General features: G+C 42.8%; 1 protein-coding gene across 1 annotated transcript in view; it reads left to right on the plus strand.

The window, feature by feature from the left end:
• Positions 1-27,103, plus strand: part of LOC121550912 (striated muscle preferentially expressed protein kinase) — a 92,303-nt gene that overhangs the window by 53,670 nt on the left and 11,530 nt on the right. Inside the window, exons 14-23 of the mRNA XM_041863365.1 lie at positions 12,089-12,289; positions 12,583-12,640; positions 19,153-19,230; positions 19,370-19,542; positions 19,629-19,655; positions 19,959-20,111; positions 20,351-20,393; positions 21,687-21,755; positions 21,839-24,599; positions 25,081-25,233. Of these exons, the coding sequence (XP_041719299.1) occupies positions 12,089-12,289; positions 12,583-12,640; positions 19,153-19,230; positions 19,370-19,542; positions 19,629-19,655; positions 19,959-20,111; positions 20,351-20,393; positions 21,687-21,755; positions 21,839-24,599; positions 25,081-25,233 (3,716 nt within the window). The remainder of the gene's footprint in view (positions 1-12,088; positions 12,290-12,582; positions 12,641-19,152; positions 19,231-19,369; positions 19,543-19,628; positions 19,656-19,958; positions 20,112-20,350; positions 20,394-21,686; positions 21,756-21,838; positions 24,600-25,080; positions 25,234-27,103) is intronic.

Consider the following 27,103-nt stretch of genomic DNA (forward strand, 5'->3'; position numbering starts at 1 on the left):
CTGGAAATGTTTTTCTCATTTTGTCTGTCATTTCTCACATAGTCATAGTGTACCTATGATGAAAATTGCAGGCCTCTCTCATCTTTTTAAGTGGGAGAACTTGCACAATTGGTGGCTGACTAAATACTTTTTTCCCCACTGTACAGTGAGGAAAAAAAGTATTTGATCCCCTGCTGATTTTGTACGTTTGCCCACTGACAAAGACATGATCAGTCAATAATTTTAATGGTAGGTTTATTTGAACAGTGAGAGACAGAATAACAACAACAAAATTCAGAAAAACGCATGTCCAAAATGTTATGAATTGACTTGCATTTTAATGAGGGAAATAAGTATTTGACCCCTCTGCAAAACATGACAGTACTTGGTGGCAAAACCCTTGTTGGCAATCACAGAGGTCAGACATTTCTTGTAGTTGGCCACCAGGTTTGCACACATCTCAGGAGGGATTTTGTTCCACTCCTCTTTGCAGATCTTCTCCAAGTCATTCAGGTTTCGAGGCTGACGTTTGGCAACTCGAACCTTCAGCTCCCTCCACAGATTTTCTATGGGATTAAGGTCTGGAGACTGGCTAGGCCACTCCAGGACCTTAATGTGCTTCTTCTTGAGCCACTCCTTTGTTGCATTGGCCGTAGGTTTTGGGTCAATGTCATGCTGGAAGACCCATCCACGACCCATTTTCAATGCCCTGGCTGAGGGAAGGAGGTTCTCACCCAAGATTTGACGGTACATGGCCCCGTCCATCGTCCCTTTGATGCGGTGAAGTTGTCCTGTCCCCTTAGCAGAAAAACACCCCCAAAGCATAATGTTTCCACCTCCATGTTTGACGGTGGAGATGGTGTTCTTGGGGTCATAGGCAGCATTCCTCCTCCTCCAAACACGGCGAGTTGAGTTGATGCCAAAGAGCTCGATTTTGGTCTCATCTGACCACAACACTTTCACCCAGTTCTCCTCTGAATCATTCAGATGTTCATTGGCAAACTTCAGATGGCCCTGTATATGTGTTTTCTTGAGCAGTGGGAACTTGCGGGCGCTGCAGGATTTCAGTCCTTCACGGCATAGTGTGTTACCAATTGTTTTCTTGGTGACTATGGTCCCAGCTGCCTTGAGATCATTGACAAGATCCTCCCGTGTAGTTCTGGGCTGATTCCTCACCGTTCTCATGATCATTGCAACTCCACGAGGTGAGATCTTGCATGGAGCCCCAGGCCGAGGGAGATTGACAGTTATTTTGTGTTTCTTCCATTTGCGAATAATCGCACCAACTGTTGTCACCTTCTCACCAAGCTGTTTGGCGATGGTCTTGTAGCCCATTCCAGCCTTGTGTAGGTCTACAATCTTGTCCCTGACATCCTTAGAGAGCTCTTTGGTCTTGGCCATGGTGGAGAGTTTGGAATCTGATTTATTGATTGCTTCTGTGGACAGGTGTCTTTTATACAGGTAACAAACTGGGATTAGGAGCACTCCCTTTAAGAGTGTGCTCCTAATCTCAGCTCGTTATCTGTATAAAAGACACCTGGGAGCCAGAAATCTTTCTGATTGAGATGGGGTCAAATACTTATTTCCCTCATTAAAATGCAAATCAATTTATAACATTTTTGACATGCGTTTTTCTGGATTTTGTTGTTGTTATTCTGTCTCTCACTGTTCAGATAAACCTACCATTAAAATTATAGACTGATCATTTCTTTGTCAGTGGGCAAACGTACAAAATCAGCAGGGGATCAAATACTTTTTTCCCTCACTGTACATATGAGATGAGTAGTGCAAGATATGTAAACATTATTAAAGTGACTAGTGTTCCATTTCTTAAAGTGGCCAGTGATTTCAATAGGCAGCAGCAGCCTCTGTGCTAGTGATGGCTATTTAACAGTCTGATGGCCTTGAGATAGAAGCTGTTTTTCATTCTCTCTGTCCCAGCTTTAATGCACCTGTACTGACCTCGCCTTCTGGATGATAGCGGGGTGAACAGGCAGTGGCTCGGGTGGTTGATGTCCTTGATGATCTTTTTGGCCTTCCTGTGACATTGGGTGCTGTAGGTGTCTTGGAGGGCGAGTAGTTTGCCCCCGGTAATGCGTTCGGCAGACCGCACCACCCTCTGGAGAGCCCTGCGGTTGCGGGCGGTGCAGTTGCCGTACCAGGCGGTGATACAGCCCGACAGGACGCTTTCAATTGTGCATCTGTAAAAGTTTGTGAGGGTTTTAGGTGCCAAGACAATTTTCTTCAGCCTCGGTGTCGGCAACGTGGCTGGTTTTCCTTTTGTAGTCCGTGATTGTCTGCAGACCCTGCCACGTACATCTTGTGTCTGAGCCGTTGAATTGCGACTCCACTTTGTCTCTATACTGATGTTTTGCCAGTTTAATTGCGGAATGAGTAGCTACACTGTTTGTATTCTGCCATATTCCCAGTCACCTTGCCATGGTTAAATGCGGTGGTTCGCACTTTCAGTTTTGCACGAATCCTGCCATCTATCCACGGTTTCTGGTTAGGGTAGGTTTTAATAGTCACAGTTGGCACAACATCACCTATACACTTCCTGATAAACTCAGTCACTGTTTCAGTGTATTTGTCTAAATTATTTTCGCAAGCTACCCGGAACATATCCCAGTCCGCGTGATCAAAACAATCTTGAAGTGTGGATTCCGATTGGTCAGACCAGCATTGAATTGTCCTTAGCACGGCTACTTCCTGTTTGAGTTTCTGCCTATAGGAAGGGAGGAGCAAAATGGAGTCGTGGTCAGATTTGCCGAAAGAACGGCGGGGGAGGGCCTTATAACCATCCCGGAAGTTCGAATAGCAATGGTCGAGGATTTAGCAGCGCGAGTACAACAGTCTATATGTTGATAGAACTTCGGCGGCCTAGTCCTCAAATTTGCTTTGTTAAAATCCCCGGCTACAATAAATTCAGCCTCAGGATATGTGGTTTCCAGTTTGCATAAAGTCCAGTGAAGTTCTTTGAGGGCCGTCGTGGTATCGGCTTGAGGGGGGATATACACGGCCGTGACTATAACCGAAGAAAATTCTCTTGGCAGATAATACGGTCGGCATTTGATTGTGAGGCTTTCTAGGTCGGGTGAACAGAAGGACTTGAGTTCCTGTATGTTACTACAATTACACCATGAGTCGTTAATCATGAAACACACACCTCCGCCCTTCTGCTTCCCAGAGAGATATTTATTCCTGTCTGCGCAATGAACTGAGAACCCATCTGGCTTGACCGATTTCGACAGAATATCCCCAGAGAGCCATGTTTCCGTGAAACAAAGTATGTTACAGGCCTTGATGTCTCTCTGGAAAGAAATCCTTGCCTGGAGCTCGTCGATCTTGTTAACCAGAGACTGAACATTAGCGAGTAGTATACTTGGAAGCAGTGGGTGGTGTGCGCGCCTCCTAAGTCGAACCAGCAGGCCGCTCCGAGTGCCTCTCCTCCGCCGGCGATGTTTTGGGTCAGCCGCTGGAATCAGTTCAAAATGTAACCTTCTTACACGTGAGTTCCAAATATAGTATCTCTAACAGTCCCCCCAGCCAGCGTGAGTTTTTTATGTGCGTGATGTCAGAATGCGCTCACTGTTCAAATTATTTTCAAATGACAGTTTGAGATGAGGTGCGTTCTGCCTCCTCATTAATTCACATAGAAGTAACCCATTTCACTGTGGAAGACAATTTACGTTTGAGGCATGCTATGCTAATGTAAGGTGAGGATGAGATGAGCCGGACAACTTTTTTCTTCAATGAGAGACCAAGCACTCCCCCAGGGTTTTCCCAGGTCAAGTATGCAGACATTTCAGCATCTCCAGTCAGAACAGAACCATCCCAAACTTTTTCCCCTGGCACATTTACCAGCTAGCGCCGGTATTGGCTTCATTGTTGTTTTCCTTACTAATAATTACTTTGTACATGTGAGCGTTCCTATCAAATAAGTGCCTTATTTAATGAATCTTAATACAGTTTCTGTATATCGTGTTATGTCATTTCTACTGTAGCATACCATAAGTATGTATGGAGCATAGCCTGATGTATACTGTATGTATTCCTTTATTACCACGCACACAAGGTACTAATTTCATAACCATTATGGTGTTATACTCACTGGTGCTTAAGTACATTCTTCTATTAGTTCTGTAAAACAATGCTAATTGTCACGATCGTCATTTAATGAAGCGGGCCAAGGCGCAGCGTGATATGCGTACATAATTTATTAGATGTACCACACACGAACAAAAACAACAAACGATACGTGAAGTCCAAGGTTACCAAACACAAACCTTACACGGAACAAGATACCACTCCACACAAATGCCAAACGACTACCTAAGTATGGTTCCCAATCAGAGACAACAAGCAACAGCTGATTCACGTTGCCTCTGATTGAGAACCACCCCGGCCAACATAGAAACACAAAACATAGAAACTAACACCCGGGCTCAACATTAAAGAGTCCCCAGAGCCAGGGCGTGACACTAATGGCGTCAAAGCAGTATTAGCTTGTGTTGTATCCTTTGAAAGTTTCCCTCATCATGTCCATTGCCATGTGTATTCATTTGTGTCATTTTTTGTCATACAGTCATGTTGTCGATGCAACTTATTATTCTTATAGCAGTGTTATTATGTTACTTCATTGTTTTATTGCTATATCCTGATATTGTAATCTACACTGAACAAAAATATAAACACAACATGGAAAGTGTTGGTCCTATATTTCATGAGCTGAAATATAAGAGCCCAGAAATGTTCCATATGCACAAAAATATTATTTATCTCAAATTTTGTACACAAATTTCTTTACATCTCTGTTAGTGAGCATTTCTCCTTTGCCAAGATAATCCATCGACCTGACGGGCGGCATATCAAGAACCTGATTAAACAGCATGCTCTTTACACAGGTGCACCTTGTGCTCGGGACAATAAAAGGCCACTCTAGAATGTGCAGTTTTGTCACACAACACAATGCCACAGATGTTCCAAGTTTTGAGGGCTCTTGCAATTGGCATGCTGACTGCAGGAATGTCCACCAGAGCTGTTGCCATATCATTTAATGTTAATTTCTCTACCATAAGCTGCCTCCAACGTCATTTTAGATAATTTGGCAGTATGTCCAACGGGCCTCACAACTGCAGACCACCTGTATGGCGTCGTGTGGGCGAGCGGTTTGCTGATGTCAATGTTGTGAACAGAGTGCCTCATGGTGGTGGTAGGGTAACGGTATGGGCAGGCATAAGCTACGGAAAACAAACACAATTGCATTTTATCGATGGTAATTTGAAGGATCTGTACACAATTCCTGGAAACTTAAAGTCCCAGTTCTTCCATGGCCTGCATACTCACCAGACACCCATTGAGCATGTTTGGGATGCTCTGGATCGACGTGTACGACAGCGTGTTCCAGTTCCCGCCAATATCCAGCAACTTTGCTCAGCCATTGAAGAGGACTGGGTCAACATTCCACAGGCCACAATCAACAGGCTGATCAACTCTATGTGAAGGAGATGTGTCGCTCTGCATGAGGCAAATGGTGGTCACACCAGATACTGACTGGTTTTCTGATCCAGGCCCCTACCTTTTTTTTAAGGTATCTGTGTCCAACAGATGCATATCTTTATTCCCATGTCTTTTGAAATCCATACAGTAGAGCCTAATTTATTTATTTCAATTAACTGATTTCCTTATATGAACTGTAACTCAGTAAAATGTGCGTTTATATTTTTGTTCAGTATAATTACTAATCATTCCTCTTTAATCTGTACTTTCAGAAACCACAGACAGTGACAAACAGTATTGAACATAATTTGCCAACATCATAACTAGAACTATGCTAGCAACATACTGTTTGAACTTACACGCCTTTACAGTTTTACCGGAGGAAAAAACAGCAAGAAAAGACAATGACAATTTCAATATTCATTTAGTGGTTGAACAACAAAAACTTCATTCCCACCCCTGACCCCTAAAGTCATAGTATCATGGCAAGCCAACTGCCAAGTCAATCAGTCAGTCAGTAATTGCTGCAGATGTGCTCAATAGTGCTTTAGCCTATGGTACTCCCCACGCTCCACTTGTATCAATTAATCACTATCAGAAAATGTATTTCTTTATTTACTGTTTTATTCACATGTTTTCAAGTACTGGAGACAAATCATGCATTCCAATTCTTACGTACATTGTAATGTACTCATATGATGTGTGTAAAATAACTTATTTGAAGGTTGTACTGACTATAATGAGCTAATGATAAGGTAATTGCCAGCCATGTTTGTTGTCATTGTCATCATAGCAATACATTCTGGGTGTCACGTAAACGTCTGTCAGACCAAAGATGTTATAACAAAATGAGGTAAAGAGATGATTCACTTGTCTTTCTGCTAAACTTCTGGAAGTGAATGGTGGGAGTGACCTATCTTGTCCTATGTAACTCCCCAGATGACACAGCCCCTTCAACATGCATACTGCAAACAGACCCAACTCATCTTGTCACCTCGTCTTACATGGAAAAACAAACATGGCGGTGCGCACAAACTCGAGCCAGATTACTTTAGACTTTTATAAAGTGTTTTACTAAATTATTTTGATCACTGGTGAGCTCACCCATGATGTGATAAATTGTAAATAGTAATTGCTATTAGCTAATTCATATTATGGTTTCCATGGGGCGGAGCACAATTGGCCCAGCGTCGTCCAGGGTAGGGGAGGGAATGGCCGGCAGGGATGTAGCTCAGTTGGTAGAGCATGGCGTTTGCAACGCCAGGGTTGTGGGTTCAATTCCCACGGGGGGCCAGTATGAAAAAATAAAAAAATTATGTATGCACTCACTAACTGTAAGTCGCTCTGGATAAGAGCGTCTGCCAAATGACTAAAATGTAAATGTAAAATGTTAGCCGAGAGTGAGCTAAATATGACCGCTTGTGTTACCTCACTCTTTCCTCAGTAGGCGCTAGGACTAACAGCCTACATTTTCAGATTTCAATGAGAATTGTGTTATGCTGTTGCTACTTCTGTGAACGTCTGAACATCTGCATCCAAAAACAAACTGCTCACATTGAGGACATACTGTACATCTGTAAAGACTGTGTTTGTGCAAAATGTTTCTGTGAAAAAACAGTGTGGCCAGCTCAAACTCTGACTGTTGTGTCAATCGTAACTAGATGTTCTAATGAAGTGTTCTAATCACACCAGTTTGAGCGAACATTGCAGGGACCACTGTAGAATGATCACACTCGTTTGATGGTACGTGTCAAAAGGTTAAACGTTCACACCCCTACAGTGAATTGAATAGAATGTTGGGAGTCATAATGTCACAAATGGGCCCTTTAGAATGCTGAGGAAATCCCATAAAAGTGGACGGAGGACAAAATGGACAAAAAGTTTAATAGTTTAAAAAGTATGAAAGTATCAAAAGGTATTATACAAGCAACTTAGTCCAGACCGGTCTACACATTCTAAAGTTTGAAAGTTTGAATGGCATTTCTAGCTTAAACGGTGTAAAAGGAGTAGCGTGCTAAAGAATAATAATAATAACAACTAGATGGTGATTTTACACAAAGTAAAATTATGGGACTTGATTTAGCTCGTAAAAGTATTTTAGTGGTAGTGGAAGAAATGTTTTGATTTTAGATTTGAAAAGCAGAGAAGTAGACTAAGATTTAATACACTTAAAGGTTTTGTCTAAGTTGTTGGGAAAGTGGTAAATATGTCAGTTGTTTTTAAAGAGATACTTCGGGATTTTGTCTACTTCCCCAGAGTCAGATGAACTCGTCGATACTATTTTTTATGTCTCTGCAGTTTGAAGTTGCTAATTAGCTTTAGCGCAATTGCTAACTAGTGTTAGCACAATGAGTGGACATCTATGGTAACAGCTAGCAAGTCATTGTGCTAACGCTAGTTAGCATTTGCTTCCGAAACTACCTCTAACTTCCTTCATACTGGACGCTGAGACATAAAAATGGTATCCACAAGTTCATCTGACTCCAGGGGAAGTAGATTGCCAAAACCCTGAAGTATCCCTTTAAAAATGTTGATAAAATGTAGTTGATGTGGTTACTAAAACAGCTGTATCGTTTGATCAGTAGAATATATTTATTTTCTGATTTCAGATTTGAATAGCAGAGAAGTAGACTCAGATTTCATACCCTTTACGTTGTTGTCTAACTTCTTGGACAAGTGGTCAAAACGGCAGTTGTTTCAAAAAGTTGAAATGAAAAGTTGTTAATGCAGTTACTAAAAAAGCTGTCACTTTTGATTGGTAGAAGATAATTATGTTCTGATTTTCTTGTCTAAGTTGTTGGGAAAGTGGTCAAAGTAGCTGATTTGTGTCAAAGATCACAATAGGCCTTTTAACAGTGCATCATTCTTAGCCCCAGGCTAGGCCATGATACACTGGCAATTATTTTGGGCAATATTGCTGAGCAAATCAAATTGTATTTGTCACATGCTTTGTAAACAACAGGTGTAGAATAACAGTGAAATGCTTACTTACAGGCCCTTCCCAACAATGCAGAGAAAAAAAAGATAAAGTAAAGATAACTTGGATATATACACGAGGTACCAGTACCGAGTCGATATGCAGGGGTACGATGTAATTGAGGTAGATATGTACATATAGGTAGGGATAAAGTGAGTAGACAATAGGATAGATAATAAACAGTAACGTTGAAAAGTGATGCTATTCCATCGATATTCCCCTTCACTTCAAAGAGGAAGGCATCTGATCAGTCAACATCAGCGCAGCAGAAAAGAGGACAAGTTGAGGTAAGGTAGTTAACGTTACCTAGCTAACTAACTAGCTAGCTAGCAAACTACATTTGTTTATCTAAACCAAAATCTAGCTAGCTTTCATAATACGCTGGCTAGACATTCCAAAGCATATCAATGTAATTAGCCAGCTGCTATCTGGCGATGTAATTTGTAACTTTGCAAGTTAACATTAGCTTCGTTAAGTTACGTTAGCTAGTCCAATCCCATCAACATCTGCAGAGGCATCAACATCAAGCTCAGCACCAGGAACTAGTAAGTCAAACTAAATATCTACTAAATATTTTCATGACTCCATGATGAGCAAATAAATATACTGGAGCTAGGCATAAACATGGTCCGTGTCTTGTTGTCATAGTTGGTGTGTTTACACGTAGGCTACAACTTCTACTATAATTTTCTCTGTATTATGGAGGCTTAGTTGATTGTTTATGCAAGGCTTGATGTCTAAATTGGAGAAAATGAGGTATTAGTAAGGAGTGGAGGGTTTGGGTGACTGACTGGTGTCTGTTGGAGGTGGATATTGTTTGTGAAGGTTAGTATGCATGATATATTGACATGAAAAAAATTATAAAAAATCACCAACATTAAACTGTTTACAAGACAAGTGCTCTTCAAACTTTTCACACCCTTGCAGTCAGGGAGAGGGGCTGTTAGTATACTCTTCTAGCCTATTCAATCTATTGCTGGCAGTGCTTGTCTACTCAACAGCACAACTGTAGGTGCTCATACACAGCAATACACAATTAGACTGACTACAAGTCAAGCCCCCCTCAAACTTTTAACATCTTTGCTAACAGCCCATCTCAATCCCCCATTATTGACTCTGTAACAAAACACATACCAGTCTACTGTATTCTATTTTTGTTTACAGATTAACATGGTTTATTGTATGGTTATACATCCTCATGATCAGTCTTCATGTCTTTCCAGGAGACTTGCAGTACAAACAAATCTTCTGCAAGAGGTCGAAGCAGTGGGTAGTGAAGAAAGTGTACAAGAGGCTTTACCACATGGCTGTGGATGCAGAAAGGACCAGACGGTTGTCTACAAGGAGCCAGAGTCACAGCCCCCCAAACCCAACATCCCTGCCAAGATTGCCAAAACCTGCTAAACCAAATGCCTTTACCCAACACAAAAGGTTCACCAGCTGAAGAACATTCTGGATCCTGCCTGGAACATTCAACCAACACAACATCAATATTCAGTTAGACTGATGTTGTAGTATAACATAGAATGCCTAGTATGCTCACAACTGCATTGTGCTATAGATGTTGCTAGCTGTTGTACATATGTATGTAATGGTGTTTTATATAATATTTTTTATAAGTGTACTGACAAGTGACTAAATGATTCCAGCTGCATCAGACTTCAAGTTCTTGATCAATTAATTGTGATATTCATGAAATGTATTTGGATAAACTAGCGTAAGTCTTCCTGCTAAAACAAATGACGCAGGGAGTTGGTTTATCATTTAAACTTAATTTGTTGGCAAGTAAACGTTTTAATAAACAGTAGATTAGTCTGTCAGTATAGCAAATAAGTAGACATGGCTTGTATTCAAGACAAAGTTTATTTGCTCTGGTGACCGAGGTGAGTTTACACAGCAGTATGCTTGGAGTTTGGGGTCACTTAGAAATTTCATTTTTTTCAAAAGAAAAGCAATTTGTTTGTCCATTAAAATAACATCAAATTGATCAGAAATACAGTGTAGACATTGTTAATGTTGTAAATGGCTATTGTAGCTGGAAACTGCAGATTTTTAATGGAATATCTACATAGGCGTACAGAGGCCCATTATCAGCAACCATCAGTCCTGTGTTCTAATGGCACGTTGTGTTTGCTAATCCAAGTTTATCATTTTAAAAGGCTAATTGATCATTAGAAAACCCTTTTGCAATTATCTTAGCACAGCTGAAAACTGTTGTGCTGATTAAAGAAGCAATAAAACTGTCCTTCTTGAGACTAGTTGAGTATCTGGAGCATCAGCAACTGTGGGTTCAATTACAGGCTCAAAATGGCCAGAAACAAATAACTTTCTTCTGAAACTGGTCAGTCTATTCTTGTTCTGAGAAATGAAGGCTATTCCATGCGAGAAATTGCCAAGAAACTGAAGATCTCGTACAACGCTGTGTACTACTCCCTTCATAGAACAGCGCAAACTGGCTCTAACCAGAATAGAAAGAGGAGTGGGAGGCCCCGGTGCACAACTGAGCAAGAGGACAAATACATTGAGTGTCTAGTTTGAGAAACAGACACCTCACAGGTCCTCAACTGGCAGCTTCATTAAATAGTACCCGCAAAGAAAAAGCCATATCTCAGACTGGCCAATATATTTTAATTTTTTTACATTTTAGTCATTTAGCAGACGCTCTTATCCAGAGCGACTTACGGGAGCAATTAGGGTTAAGTGCCTTGCTCAAGGGCACATCGACAGATTTTTCACCTAGATGGCTCGGGATTAGAACCAGCGATTTTTCTGTTACTGGCACAATGCTCTTAACCACTAAGCTACCTGCCGCCCCCAATAAAAAGAAAATATTAAGATGGGCAGTCTGATATATGGCTTTTTCTTTGCAACTCTGCCTAGAAGGTCAGCATCCCGGAGTCACCTCTTCACTGTTGACGTTGAGACTGGTGTTTTGCGGGTACTATTTAATGAAGATGCCAGTTGAGGACCTGTGAGGCGCCTGTTTAAACGGTGGAAGAGGAGTAGCGTTTCAAATAATAATAATATTACGAAGAAGAAGAAGTATGTCTAAGATTTAAAGTGGGGACTCTTGCTTTGCAAGCCCCATTAATAATAATAATAAGAAGAAGAAGAAGAAGAAGTATGTCTAAGATTTAACGTGTGGAGTCTTGCTTTGCAAGCCACATTAATAATACAAGTCAGAAATAAGTGGTACATTATTTAAAGTATGGCTGCTTTCGCAAGCCACATTAATAATAGGTATGACAAAGATTTAGACTGGGACATTTGCTGTCGCAAGTTCTATTAATAATAATTAGAATTATGACAAAGATTTAGAGTGGGACGTTTGTTATTTCAAGTCCCACTAATAACATACATATTAGATAACTTTCTGTAAACAGATAATTTCTTGTAATCAGCATTCAAAAGAACATCAGATAAACTGTCATGATCTGTCTCATGTCATCTATTCTTATTGTAGAACCATGAACCAACAAACTATATCCTTATAAATGTTCAAAATATTTATTCATGTTTATAAATGATGAAATATGTATTTATTCAAGATTTAGAAATGGTTTGTTATTGCTTAATCATGAAAGTGATTGTAAAGTGTTACCTCCCAATCAATCTTTCTTTTTTTTTTTTTAGAGGGGCTTTCTCCTATGTGAAACGAGTGACGCAGAAGGTGGGTAAAATGGAGTATGCTGCCAAGTTCATCTCTGCCCGAGCCAAGAGGAAGGCTTCTGCCCTGAGAGAGATGAACCTGCAGTCTGGGCTGGACCACGAGAGAGTCCTGTATTTCCATGATGCCTTTGAGAAGAAGAACGCAGTCATCATTGTCACAGAGATGTATCCTTTTGGGAGTTCATACTGACTGGTGCCTGTCACACATATTAAGTATACCATTTGACTTAAAAATTGGGTAAATTGGCAGCTATAATAGTCTTTCTTTTGGTAGACACACGCATACACATACGCACTTGCTTTCACACACACGCAGGCACGCGCGCACACACACATGGTGACAGTAATAAGCATAAAGTTCCTATGTTGGACTATTTTTGTCCCTCATTCATCTCATATCATAATTATGAAGTATTTCTAGTGTCAGAAATGTATTTATCCTTGATCAATGCGTCAAGATGCAATGAGGAGCTGCTGGAGAGGTTTACAAAGAAATCTACAGTAATGGAGTCAGACGTGAGTTGGTTACTGTGTGCTTGGAGGACACCCCTTACAAAAAATAATTTGTTGCAGCAAACTTCCTGCAAGTTTGTGGCAAATTTGCTGCAAACTAAATAGTGTGCCACAAAATGTTGCTAGAAGTTTGCAAATGTTTGTCACTAATGGTGAATCTGCAGAAAACTAGTGGCAAACAGTTTGCCAGAGGTTTTATTCTAGTAAATAATTATTTCATAATTCTATTTGAATCTGTGGCAAACCTGTGGCAAACCTGTGGCAAACAGTTTACCAGAAGCCTTTTCTGGTTAACACATGAGTTCCAAGACCAGTAACTGTTAACAACCAGTCAGGGGGAGAAGAACAATCACTTAGAAAATGGAAACCAAGTTATCCAGCTAGCTATCTACCAAAGTTATCTGGTAAGTATCTAACTTATTAATTACATTTCCTAGTAAACTTAAAAATGGTGTTAGCTAATTGATGCCTGGTTAGCAATGACATGTTTTATGGAATAGAGTGAAACACATTGTGTTGCTACATCAGTTTCAATCTGTCAGCACCACTAGCTAGTGCTCAGCTAGCTAGCAAAGGTTAGCGATCATATTTTTGCACAATTGATGTGATAGCTAGCTAGCAAACTAATGATTTTTTGGTGAATAAGATTTTTTCTGTCTTTGTTAGCTGGCACAGCTAGCAAAGGTTGCAACAATATGAGCTGACTTGACATCAATCAAAAAATCACTTTTGCAGATGGAGACCCTTCCCTTAACTGTGGTGTTGGAAGACACGGCATTGGGAAGAGGATGCATCAACACCCTGGAAAGATGTTTGTGATGTACTCACTCATAACACTTTTTTGAGTGATAAATGACTGTCGTCTTCAAGTAAATGCATGTATTATTCTCATAAATGTAGCCCATACATTCATTCTTTGTAACAATTAAATATGTCATTGCTTTAAACAAGTAGCTAGCACATCTTGATCATGTGTTGTCCCTTACCTTTTTCTTTCTAGAAGCAATAAGTTACAAGGCAAAAATACAGATTGAGGCCTTCAATCAAACTGAGGACAGAAAAATATGTGTGCAGCAGGTCAAGCCTTCTTTTGTATTTTGTATTTTTATTTTTTATTTCACCTTTATTTAACCCTCCCGTTGTCCTAGGGTCAAAATGACCCGCCACTGTGTTGAACCAACTTTATTTAATTTTTATATTTTTGGGATCATTTGTGAGAAGGAGGCAGTGAGACCTTAAAGAAAGTATCACTGCCTTCTTCTCACAAATGATCCCAAAAATATAAAAATTAAATAAAGTTGGTTCAACACAGTGGCGGGTCATTTTGACCCTAGGACAACGGGAGGGTTAACCAGGTAAGCCAGTTGAGAACAAGTTCGGTAAGCTGCTCTGACAACTGATGCTTAAAGTTAATGAGGGAGATAAGTGTCTCCAGCTTCAGAGATTTTTGTAGTTTGACCCAGTCATTTGCAGCAGAGAACTGGAAGGAATGGCGGCCAAAGGAGGTGTTGGCTTTGGGGATGACCAATGAGATATACCTGCTGGAGCGCATACTACGGGTGGGTGTTGCTATGGTGACCAATGAGCTAAGTTAAGGCAGGGATTTGCCTAGAAGTGATTTATAGATGACCTGGAGCCATGGGTTTGGCGACGAATATGTAGTGAGGGCCAGCCAACGAGAGCGTACAGGTCACAATGGTGGGTAGTATATGGGGCTTTGGTGACAAAATGGATGGCACTGTGATAGACTACATCCAATTTGCTGAGTTGAGTGTTGGAAGCTATTTTGTAAATGACATCGCCGAAGTCGAGGATCGGTAGGATAGTCAGTTTTACGAGGGCATGTTTAGCAGCATGAGTGAAGGAGGCTTTGTTGCGAAACAGAAAGCCAATTTTAGATTTAACTTTGGATTGGAGATGCTTAATGTGAGTCTGGAAGGAGAGTTTACGGTCTAACCAGACACCTAGGTATTTGTAGTTGTCCACATATTCTAAGTCAGACCCGCCGAGAGTAGTGATTCTAGTCAGGCGGGCGGGTGCAAGCAGCGTTCGATTGAAGAGCATGCATTTAGTTTTACTAGCGTTTAAGAGCAGTTGGAGGACACAGAAGGAATGTTGTATGGCATTGAAGCTCGTTTGGAGGTTTGTTAACACAGTGTCCAATGAAGGGCCAGATGTATACAAAATGGTGTCGTCTGCGTAGAGGTGGATCTGAGAGTCACCAGCAGCAAGAGCGACATCATTGATATACACAGAGAATAGAGTCGGCCCGAGAATTGAACCCTGTGGCACCCCCATAGAGACTGCCAGAGGTCCAGACAACAGGCCCTCCGATTTGACACATTGAACTCTATCTGAGAAGTAGTTGGTTAACCAGGCGAGGCAGTCAGTTGAGAAACCAAGGCTATTTAGTCTGCCAATAAGAAAGCAAAGTGCTTATTGAAATTCTCGATTATCGTACATTTATCAGTGGTGACAGTGTTTCCTAACCTCAGTGCAGTGGGTAGCTGGGAGGAGGTGCTTTTATTTTCCATGGACTTTACAGTGTCCCAAAACTTTTTGGAGTTAGTGATACAGGATGCAAATTTCTGTTTGAAAAAGCTAGCCTTTGCTTTCCTAACTGATTTTTGTATATTGGTTCCTGACTTCCCTGAAAAGTTGCATATCGCGGGGGCTGTTCGATGCTAATGCAGTACGCCACAGGATGTTTTTGTGCTGGTCAAGGGCAGTCAAGTCTGGGGTGAACCAGGGGCTTTATCTGTTCTTAGTTCTGAATTTTTTGAATGGGGCATGCTTATTTAAGATGGAGAGGAAATCACTTTTGAAGAACATCCAGGCATCCTCTACTGACGGAATGAGGTCAATATCCATCCAGGATACCCGGGCCAGGTCAATTAGAAAGGACTGCTTGCTGAAGTGTTTTAGGGAGCGTTTGACAGTGATGAGGTGTGGTCGTTTGACCACGGACCCATTACGGACGCAGGCAATGAGGCAGTGATCGCTGAGATCCTGGTTGAAGACAGCGGAGGTGTATTTAGAGGGTAAATTAGTCAGGATGATATCTATGAGGGTGCCCATGTTTACGGATTTAGGGTTTTACCTGGTAGGTTCCTTGATAATTTGTGTGAGATTGAGGGCATCTAGTTTAGATTGTAGGACGGCCGGGGGGTTAAGCATATCCCAGTTTAGGTCACCAAGCAGTACGAACTCTGAGGATATATGGGGGGCAAGCAACTCACAAATGGTGTCCAGGGCACAACTGGGGGCTGAGGGGGGTCTGTAGCAAGCGGCAACAGTGAGAGACTTATTTCTGGAAAAGTGGATTTTTAGAAGTAGAAGCTCAAACTGTTTGGGCACAGACCTGGATAGTATGATAGAGCTCTGCAGGCTATCTCTACAGTAGATTGCAACTCCGCCCCCTTTGGCAGTTCTATCTAGATGGAAAATGTTGTAGTTCGGGATGGAAATTTCTGAATTTTTGGTGGCCTTTCTAAGCCAGGATTCAGACACTGCTAGAACATCAGGGTTGGCAGAGTGTGCTAACGCAGTGAATAACTCAAACTTGGGGAGGATGCTTCTGATGTTAACATGCAAGAAACCAAGGCTTTTACGGTTACAGAAGTCAACAAATGATAGCGCCTGGGGAGTAGGAGTGATACTGGGGGCTACAGGGCCTGGGTTAACCTCTACATCACCAGAGGAACAGAGGAGGAATAGAATAAGTATACGGCTAAAGGCTTTAAGAACTGGTCTTCTAGTGCGTTGGGTACAGAGAATAAACAGGGAAGATTTCCGGGCGTTGTAGAATAGATTCAGGGCATTATGTACAGACAAGGATATGGAAGGATATGAGTACAGTGGAGGTACACCTAAGCATTGGGTAACGATGAAAGAGATAGCATCACTGGATGTACCGATTGAGCCGGTCTCCGCGTGTATGGGGTGTGGGACAACAGCTATCTGAGGCAGGTTGAGCGGGACTGGTAGCTTTACAGTGAAATAGTACAATAACAACTAACCCAAACAGCAATAGGCTAGGCATATTGACATGGGAGAGAGGCATAACGCAATCACAGGTGTTATTCGAGAGGGCTAAGACAACAACTGGTAATGGCGACGAAAGTTTGGGCTGAGGCTAAACAGATAAACAGGATGGTGTACCGTGTAAAGGAACAGTCCAGCGGGCATCAGATGTGTAGCTGAGTGATCATAAGGTCCAGGGAACAGCAATAGGTAAGTCCGGGAGCAGTTCGTAGGCTGCTACAGCACAGGCGAGCAGGAGGCATGGCTGTTGATTGCGCGTGCTAGTTGGCCAGTGCTAGAAGATGGATCTTCATGGTCGTTGCAATTGGAAGCCTGTTGAAACCACATCAGACGATTATGTCGGCAAGCCAGTCGTGATGCATCGGCGGGGCTCCGTGTCGACACTAGGAGGTCCCGCCCGGTTGACAGAGAGGTGGATAGCCGGGAGATGGGCCTGGCTCGAGGCTAGCTCAAGGCTAACTGGTGCTAGCTTTGGGACAAGTGGTGATTAGTGGTGATTAGCCAACAACAACATCCATTCGGTTGCAGCTAGCTAGTTGTGATGATCCGGTGTTAAGGTCCAGTGATTCAGTGATTCCGGCAGAAAATCCGAAATGCTCTGGGTCGATAGCACGCTGTGCAGACTTGCCGATAATTGTCCAGGCTAGAGCTGGCTGGTAGGTAGTGCAGGCCACAGACAGTGGTGAAGACCGCTAACGGTGGCTAATAGCAATAGCTAATAGCAAGTAGCTAGTTAGCTGGCTAGTTTCAGCCATGGGTTCTTGATAAAAGGTATGAAGAAATAATAGAATCCGCTCCACATTGGGTGAGTCGGGTTGCAGGAAAGTATATTTAGTTAAGGATGGAAAGTGAGATAGAGAAATATATACGAAAAAATAAAAAATAAATAAAAAATAAACAGGCTATTTACACGAGGACACAACATAATACACGACCGCACTGCTATGCCATCTTGGATTCTTGCATGCATGACTTTGAGATGTAAGTTAACAATAATTCATTTTGGAACAATTAATGCCTAATTGCCATATTAGGCACAACTCAATTTTATGTTACTTTTCTTCCACCCAAGCCTTATACACCTGAGTCAGGAAGAAGAGACAAATAGTAGACAACGGTCTAGGTTGAATATCATAATTAGTTGATTAGTTTGAATCAATTGTGCAAATCTTTTATACTCTGGCTCTCTAGGAACAGTTGGCCACACATTTAAAGGTAGATTTAGTAGGCCTAAGTCCCAGTTTATTCTAGCTAAGTCATTTGTTTATATAGCATTTATACAAGGCAGAAACATTGTTTCATTACTGAAAAATATAGATAATGCCAGTTTTAGTGAGAAGCATAGCAACATCAAGGCAACTTTGTAACAGCTGACCCCGTTTTTCCAAAGCCTACCTTTTTAAGATTCAGTAATTGTTTTCAGTATCCTAATGTTGTTTTGTTTTGTGTTTTCTGATTGTTTCAGCGCATGCATTCAACAAGCTTTGGACAAAGGACTTCCACAGGGCCGCCAGCTCCAAAGTTCACTCAAAAAGCCAATAGTTCTGAACTGGGTTTGATTTTGTTTTAGTTTTTTCAATTATTTCAATTTTGTTAATTATCTTTTAAACATCCATTGGTTGAAAGCTCATTGCTCAGTTATCACTTGGCTCATGAAAATGTTTTTAAACATCCTAAGGTCAACATCCATATAGTTTAAGAATTTATCTCATGTAAATGTTGTAGCTACATAAGAGGATTAAAACAATTTATAAGGGAAATATTCAGGTCTTTGCTCTTTTTTTCATTAGCATGCTGATGATTTCAAGTTATATTGGATTTATTTTTCTCTATTAAGACATTGAATACATATTGTTTTGTATATTTAGTACATTTAGTATGTTTCGTTTTTTCTGTGAGCAGCAAGTTCATTTAAAGTTATATGCAATTTGGTTGTGTATATACGCCATTTCAATGTTGTTAATAAACATTACATATTCATAATGGGTTTGCAGCAAATATGCAGCAAACAGTAGAATGTTTGCCACAGGTTTCCCAGAATTGTTTGCCAGAAGTTCACAAGTCACGACAAATTTGCTGCAACAGTTGCCACAAAATGTATTTGCCTGTGAAAATATGAGCAAGCAACAAATTGCCCAAAGATTTGCCACAACTGTTTGCCAAAATATGTTTTTTTGGGAAGGCACTTCATTATGGGGTCATGGGAAACAGTGACCTCTATTGTAAGATCCTTGAACTCTTGCCTGTAGCAACCAACCTGGCCCCTAGAATTATTCTCTAAGCAGATACAAAGAAAACCAAGTAAATCCACACACTTTTACAGGAGTAAATGTGACCTTGGGTAAAACTTGATATGACCAAACCACCCTGTGTCTCTTATTGTATAAGAATTTGTGTCTCCCATAATATCTTTACAAAATGTAACATACAGTAATGACTGTAACAAATACCTATGCTTGGTACACCTGCAGATCCGCTCCTGTATGAGACAGTTGCTGGAGGGTGTGGACTACCTTCACCATCAAAATATTGTCCATCTGGATATCAAGGTAAACACGTCTTGACTTAAAAGGAAGGTATTCTGGGTAGTACTGTGGTTTTTTGTATTGCAGGTATGTGTTTAGACAAGGAATATTTACCCCTGAATGCAGTAATTTGTCAATAACAAGGTTTTGGGTTTCCCCCTAGCCTGATAACATCCTCATGGCAGACCCCCATGGCGATCAGATCCGCATCTGTGATTTCGGAAACGCCATAGAGCTCACACCCGATGAGGCTCAGTACTGCAAATATGGAACACCAGAATTTGTTGCCCCAGAAATTGTCAACCAAACTCCTGTGTCCAAGGCAACTGACATCTGGTAAAAATGCTGAAGGCCATGAAAGTGTTAAAAACTTTATACATATCACAAATGGATCCTCTCTAATTATCTTTTTTTCTTCCCAGGCCGATTGGAGTCATCACATATCTGTGGTAGGTACACGTTAAATGTGTCTTAAATTTGGTGTGTCTGTACAGTGATTACAAAACCAATCATAAGATTATTAATTACAACTTAAGCATGGACTTATGCATATGCACACTTTACAAGCCAATGGATAAATAAACACCACATATGTAGCTGTTGATTCCTATTTGTGTTGCTATTAGAGAGAACCTATCAAACATGCCAGATTTGCCCCCTCATCGACCTGTAATAATATTGGAACATGGCTCTTGAAATCAGTGAACAATTAGTGAGAGGAAGAGAAGTTCACAGGTGTTTCTGCATTTCAGCCTGACTGGAGTGTCTCCGTTTGCTGGAGAGAATGACCACAGCTCCGTGCTCAACATCAGGAACTACAATGTGGCCTTTGAGGAGAGTATGTTCGCTGACATGTGCCGAGAAGCCAAGGGATTCATCATCAAACTGCTGGTGGCAGACAGACTGTGAGTGGCAACTATAGATTTTAACATGTTCAGGCCAAAACTTGAGATGTCCATGTGCTATTTCAAATTTCAGGTAAATCATGCGTTTGATGGAATAAATGTTCAAGACAATTTGAGTTGCAGATATCAAGATAGGATTTGTCCCTTCTAGATTCACGTTTCTTTAGTTCTTATACATTTGTGGGCTTCTTCGGCCTAACTAGAAATCAAATGTAAAATGGAATCATGTCATCCTTTAGGAGGCCTGACACACAAGAGGGTCTCCGTCATCCATGGTTCAAGGTGAGACATGTAAACTTTGACTCATATGTGACGCATAAAAAACATAATTGCTTCAGGGATCTGTTCTGACTTGAGATGCCTTATATACACTATATATACAAAAGTATGTGGACATCCTTTCAAATTAGTGGATTCAGCTATTTCAGCCACACCCGTTGCTGACAGGGATATAAAATCAAGCACACAGCCATGCAGTCTCCATAGACAAACATTGGCAGTAGAATGGCCTTACTGAAGAGCTTAATGACTTTCAACGTGGCACCGTCATAGGATGCCACCTTTCTAACAAGTCAGTTCGTAAAATTTCTGCCCTGCTAGAGCTGCCCCAGTCAACTGTAAGTGCTGTTATTGTGAAGTGGAAACGTCTAGGAGCAACAACGGCTCAGCCACAAAGTGGTAGGCCACACAAGCTCACAGAACGGGACCGCCGGCTGCTGAAGCGCGTAGCGTGTAAAAATCGTCTGTCCTCGATTGCAACACACACTACCGAGTTCCAAACTGCCTCTGGAAGCAACGTCAGCACAATAACTGTGTGTTGGGAGCTTCATGAAATGGGTTTCCATGGCAGAGCAGCCTCACACAAGTCTAGGATCACCATGCTCAATGCCAAGTGTCTGCTGGAGTGGTGTAAAGCTTGCCGCCATTGGACTCTGGTGCAGTGGAAACGCGTTCTCTGGAGTGATGAATCACGCTTCACTATCTGGCAATCCAACAGACGAATCTGGGTTTGGCGGATGCCAGGAGAACGCCACCTGCCCCAATGCATAGTGCCAACTGTAAAGTTTGGTGGAGGAGGAATAATGGTCTGGGGCTGTTTTTCATAGTTCGCTCTAGACCTCTTAGTTCCAGTAAAGGGAAAACGTAACGCTACAGCATACAATGACATTCTAGACATCCCATACAGAAATGGTTTGTCGAGATCTGTGTGGAAGAACTTGACTGGCCTGCACAGAGCCCTGACCTCAACCCCACCGAACACCTTTGGCATGAATTGGAACACTGACTGTGAGCCAGGCCTAATCGCCCAACATCAGTGCCCGACCTCACTAATGCTCTTGTGGCCGAATGGAAGCAAGTCCCCACAGCAATGTTCCAACATCTAGTGGACAGCCTTCCCAGAGGAATGGAGGTTGTTATAGCAGCAAAGAGGGGACCAACTCCATATTAATGCCCATGATTTTGGAATGAGATGTTCGACAAGCAGGTGTCCACATACTTTTGGTCATGTAGTGTAATTTGGTAAGATATTGAGTAACACATTCTAATCTATTCTGTCTTTATTTTTTCATACAGACCCTTACCAAGGGGAAGGCCATAAGCACAGAGACCCTCAAGAAGTTTGTGTCTCGCCGAAAGTGGCAGGTCTGTCATCAAAGCGTGTTTATTTTTTTTAATTGAATTGTGTCTGCTTCCATCTTATATTTGGTTATGTCCGTCTTTTGCAGCGGTCCCTTATCAGCTACAAATCCAAAATGGTCATGAGGTCCATCACTGAGTTGCTGAATGACTCATCCAGCCACATCTCCATCGCTGTTCCCAGACACCTGAAAGAGGGCTCACCCCCACCATCATCGTCCTCTGACTCCGACGAAGACATTGACGAGCTGCCCTTCATTCCAATGCCACTCACCATGGAGTTCTCCGGATCAAGAATGTCTCTAAATGAGATCCAGGAAGATCAGGAAGGCAAAGGACGGCCAAACGGCACCATTGATAGGCCAGGGTTTGCAGTCACTCATGGCCAAGAGGCGATGGAGTGTGAATCCACAGGGAAAGAAAAAGAGGCTGGAGATTCCGCAGGTAGGGGGCGTGCCAGGAAAAGGTTGACGCAAGAAAACGACAAGGGGTCTTCGGATGAGGAGTTGGCAGAGTTGGCGCAAGTATCTGAGAAGGCAAGAAGGACCTTGCACAGAGGCTCGAGCTTGGAGTCGGACAAGCCAGAGGGAGGACCCAGAAGGGGGCAGCTGCATAGAGGGGGCTCTGCTGACAGCGCACTGCTACTCCACATTGTTCCAGAAGATAGCACAGACGAGGAAATCACTGAGAAAGGCCGGCGAGTCCTCAAAAAGGCGGTATCCATGGAGCTGCCTAGGAGGAGCGTGAGCCCAGGTCCTATGAGTCAGGAGGACTATGCTCACAAACTGGAGCTGATGAGGCAGAGGTTGCTCCGAGGTGGTTCCGTGGACAAGAAGATGAGCGGCCTGCGAGGACCCCTGCTGGAGACACTGGGTATGGACGATGGAAAGCAGCGGTTGTCTTTGCTGGAGCGCTACTCGCGCGCTCCCCGCTTATGGGTTCCTCCTTTAACCAAGGCAGCCTCCAGCGACGAGCCCAGAGAGGACGTGCTCAAACCCAAATTCTTTCGCAAGAGCGCCTCCTTCAGTCAAGGAGATGATGCAGAGCCCATTCCCCTGCACCGACGCACCGGGGCACCACTGGAAATCCCGCTGGCTCAGATAGAGGAGCGAAGGCTCAAGGAGGCCATATCCATGTCTGCTCTCACTGAGCCATTCAAAAATGACTCCTGCCCCGTGACTCCCAGGGAACCTTCCCCTAAACTTCCCACACCAAGCCCAGTGCCTAGGGAACAGGAGACAAAAAACAAGATGGAGGAAGAGGACTCGTCAATAGACAAGGAGATTAAGACAATTGGTGAAAAAACTGATGGCGTGACCACAGACAGTAATGCAGACAAGAGATCGAGCACAAGTGGTTTCTCAGAGAAGGACATGAGCATGTCAGAAAAAGCAATGATTGAACCAGAGTACGTGGCCCCGAGGGAGCCTATCCCTCCTTGGAGGAAGTATAGCCCTCCTGTGAGGGTTCTTACATTAGAGGAACAAATGGAGAAGGAGAACGAAGAGATTAAGGAAAATGAGGCTGTTCCTGTTGTTGAACCAAAAGCTAGGGAAGTTGAGGAAGCACACAAAGAAATACAAAAAGAAGTCAAAGAATTAGAAGAGGAAGTGAAGGCACCAGTGAAATCTTCTGAGATGGTCATTACTACAAGTTCTAATAGGGTCACGCCAGCACCAGCATTTTCAAGGGCACCAACAAATGTTGTGACTCCCTCTCCACCTGCCCTAACTGTGCTCCCAGATGGTAGGACCTCGGCGTACGCTAGCATAATGCAGACCATCATGGTCCCATTGCTTCAGCCCCTAGTTAGCCCCCCGTTAGCAGACTCCACCCCTGTGGTTGTTCCAGTCCTTGCACAAGCCTCATTTCTAGCACCAACATTTATACCCACACCTACACCTGTCTCTGGCCCAAAGAAGCTAGTCAATCTGCTATCTACACCAGGGGAACACCCTGCAGTCTTTTCAAGGGTGGCATCCCCTGAGCCCAAAGAATCGAGTACACCCAAGGTTTCCCCACGCCCTACGCCCCAGTGTGAGCTCTCGCCAGTGGGACAAAACCTCCAGGACATTGCCTCTGAGGAAGTATTTGAGGCCCGCTTCAAAAAGCGTGAGTCTTCCCTAACGCGAGGCCTGCAGCTTCTCAACTGGTCAAAGCCTGAGGATAAACCAGTAGCCTCTTTGGACTCTGCCGAGTCAGGTGAAGATGTATACCGCCCTGGGCCCATTGGAGCGCCATTGGAGTTTGTCCCCAGGAGACTGGAGGAGAAGTCCAAGTCAGTGCAGGATCTTCGCGAGGCCCAGAAGGACCAAGGCTTCATGAGGAGGCTTTCCTTGCGCCTCAAGAGGACTCCGTCAACTGAACGCAAGGAAGAAAAGCCCAAAAAGAAAGAACCGGTGGCTCCCAGGCGCCGGCTCTCCTGGGCTCTCCACGGCCGAAGAGGATCCCATTCCCAGGAGAGGAAGGAGGTGGAGATGATGAGGATGGATAGGGGAATGGAAGACAAGGTAAAGCAGGAGGTCAAGGAGCAGAAAAAGCCCAACGAGTCACCGGTCATGGTCATGCATAGGAATATCGAGTCAACGGTGTCCGGAATATCCATGAGGATCCGCAGTGCCTCGGAGGAGAGAAGAGTAGCGACCGAGGAGAGGGAAGCCAACAAGCCAGAGAGCAAGAAGACACCCCTATTCTCCATTCTACGCAGGTCGACTTCTGAGGGACGTAACCTTAAGAGTATGGCTGGATCCGGTATCCCTCAGAACCAGCTGGCTTCTCAGTCAGGCACCGGAGCCTCCTCAGAGTCCCTGGAATCCATGTTCAGCATCAAGTCGGAGAAAGCATCCAAGGGTACGAGACTTCTTCCCTTTGAAAACATTCAATCAAATATAGAGATACAATTTATTTTGAATTAACATATTCCCCCTGCACCTGAAAAGGTCATATGTTTCATTTCAAGATGATTACTCAGAAGAATTAGACAAAACATAACTTTAACAATGAAAAGGTGCATTTTCACTGCACAGATTCAATGTCACTATTTTGCAGTGCTTGAATCCAATTTTAAGGATGCAGGTTCTTGAACAATTAATTTTTATTGACTCAGAGGACTGGTACATGTCAGAAGAATTATAACACATTGTTTTTTACAATTATGCAAACCCTCCCACGCCCTTCGTCAACCAAACCTTTGTTCTTACATACTGAGATGACATACAAGAAAAAAATCTATCTTCCCAAAGAGGCTTCCCTATGTGTGCTAACCTCACGTTTTTTCTTAATTACTATTTCTGTTGATTTCAGTTTGAGATATATTTGTTCCCTCCGGCAGGGGCAGAGGGCGAACGTAGGTCCCGATGGGACCGTTGGGGCCTAACCAGAGGCAGCAAGAAGGACAAGACGGTATCACAGCCTGATATCCCCACGGCTATTGCCAGAGAGAATGACTCCCTACACTCCCGCTCGTACTCCAGACTGGCATCTAGTAATCCTTAAAGTCCTTAATTTCTTAAACTTCATCCAAATTACAATATTTCATATTGGTTTCCTTACCCTGTAAGCAGTCAGCAGTCAGTGGACAAGGAGAAACAGCAATCCATGATAATGCCTTGGTTTTGTTTACCTGGCTGTTGTAACTAAATGTTAACTCCAGCAATTTTGTCCAAAAAACAATGCCAGTCAATGTACCCCAAATTAGCATATGTTAAATGTCATGCCAAAATTATCCCTAAGTGTCTCAAATTGATTGTGTAGCTCAATTAAGTTGATTTTAACTTTCCTGATTTCTGCATTATTCAATTGGCCCAAGCAAGCAGCAACACCACTGAACTTTTTCCTCCCCCTGAGTATGAGTACTGCCTGTTGTCAACGTGTCACTGTAGTTAGCTAGCTAGGTTAACATTTGCTCACCTGGCTAGTTGTAGAAACATTATCCAGCTATCAAGTTAGCTAATAAGCCATAGTCCTCCCTACTACAAATTGAATTCGGAGGTGTGGAGAATAGCTGTTACATTACCACATTAGCTAATGTTAAAATCAGTCGCAGTTAGTTAAGCAAGCTAGCTATTGAGGTGCATTTGTTCAAGATTGTACATACAGTGCCTTCGGAAAGTATTCAGACCCCTTGACTTTTTCCACATTTTGTTACGTTACAGCCTTATTCTAAAATTGATTAAATAAAACAATTTCCTCAGCAATCTACACACAATACCCCATAATGACAAAGCAAAAACAGGTTTTTAGAATCTGGGGAAGGGTACCAAAACATTTCTGCAGCATTGAAGGTCCCCAAGAAAACAGTGCCCTCCATCATTTTTAAATGGAAGAAGTTTGGAACCACCAAGACTCTTCCTAGAGCTGGCCGCCCGGACAAACTGAGCAATCGGGGGAGAAGGGCCTTGGTCAGGCACTCCACCAATTAGGCCTTTATGGTAGAGTGGCCAGACGGAAGCCACTCCTCAGTAAAAGGCAAATGACATCCCGCTTTGAGTTTGCCAAAAGGCACCTAAAGGTTCTCAGACCACCAGATTCTCTGGTCTGATGAAACCAAGATTGAACTCTTTGGCCTGAATGCCAAGCGTCACGTCTGCAGGAAACCTGGCACCATCCCTACGGTGAAGCACGGTGGTGGCAGCATCATGCTGTGGGGATGTTTTTCACCGGCAGGGACTGGGAGACTAGTCAGGATCGAGGCAAAGATGAACGGAGCAAAGCACAGAGAGATTATTGATGAAAACCTGCTCCAGAGTGCTTAGGACCCCAGACTAGGGCGAAGGTTCACCTTCCAACAGGACAACGACCCTAAGCATACAGCCAAGACAACGCAGGACTGGCTTCGGGACAAGTCTCTGAATGTCCTTGAGTGGCCCAGCCAGAGCCCGGACTTGAACCCTATCGAACATCTCTGGAGAGACCTGAAAATAGCTGTGCAGCGACGCTCCCCATCAAACCTGACAGAACTTGAGAGGATCTTCAGAGAAGAATGGGAGAAACTCCCTAAATACAGGTGTGCCAAGCTTGCAGCGTCATACCCAAAAAGACTAGAGGCTGTAATCGCTGCCAAAGGTGCTTCAACAAAGTACTGAGTAAAGGGTCTGAATACTAATGTTAATGTGACATTTTTATTTTTTTTATTTTTATAAATTAGCAAAATGTCTAAAAAACAGTTTTTGCTTTGTCATTATGGGGATTGTGTGTAGATTGATGAGGGGGAAAAAACTATTTAATCCATTTTAGAATAAGGCTGTAACCTAACAAAATGTGGAAAAAGTCAAGGGGTCTGAATGCTTTCCGAAGGCACTGTAAAGTAGCTTGCTAGTGTAAACTCACTTGTCAGTCTCAACAGCATGTTGATT

This window comes from Coregonus clupeaformis, chromosome 4 (assembly GCF_020615455.1).
Source record: "Coregonus clupeaformis isolate EN_2021a chromosome 4, ASM2061545v1, whole genome shotgun sequence".
NCBI classification, from domain to species: domain Eukaryota; kingdom Metazoa; phylum Chordata; class Actinopteri; order Salmoniformes; family Salmonidae; genus Coregonus; species Coregonus clupeaformis.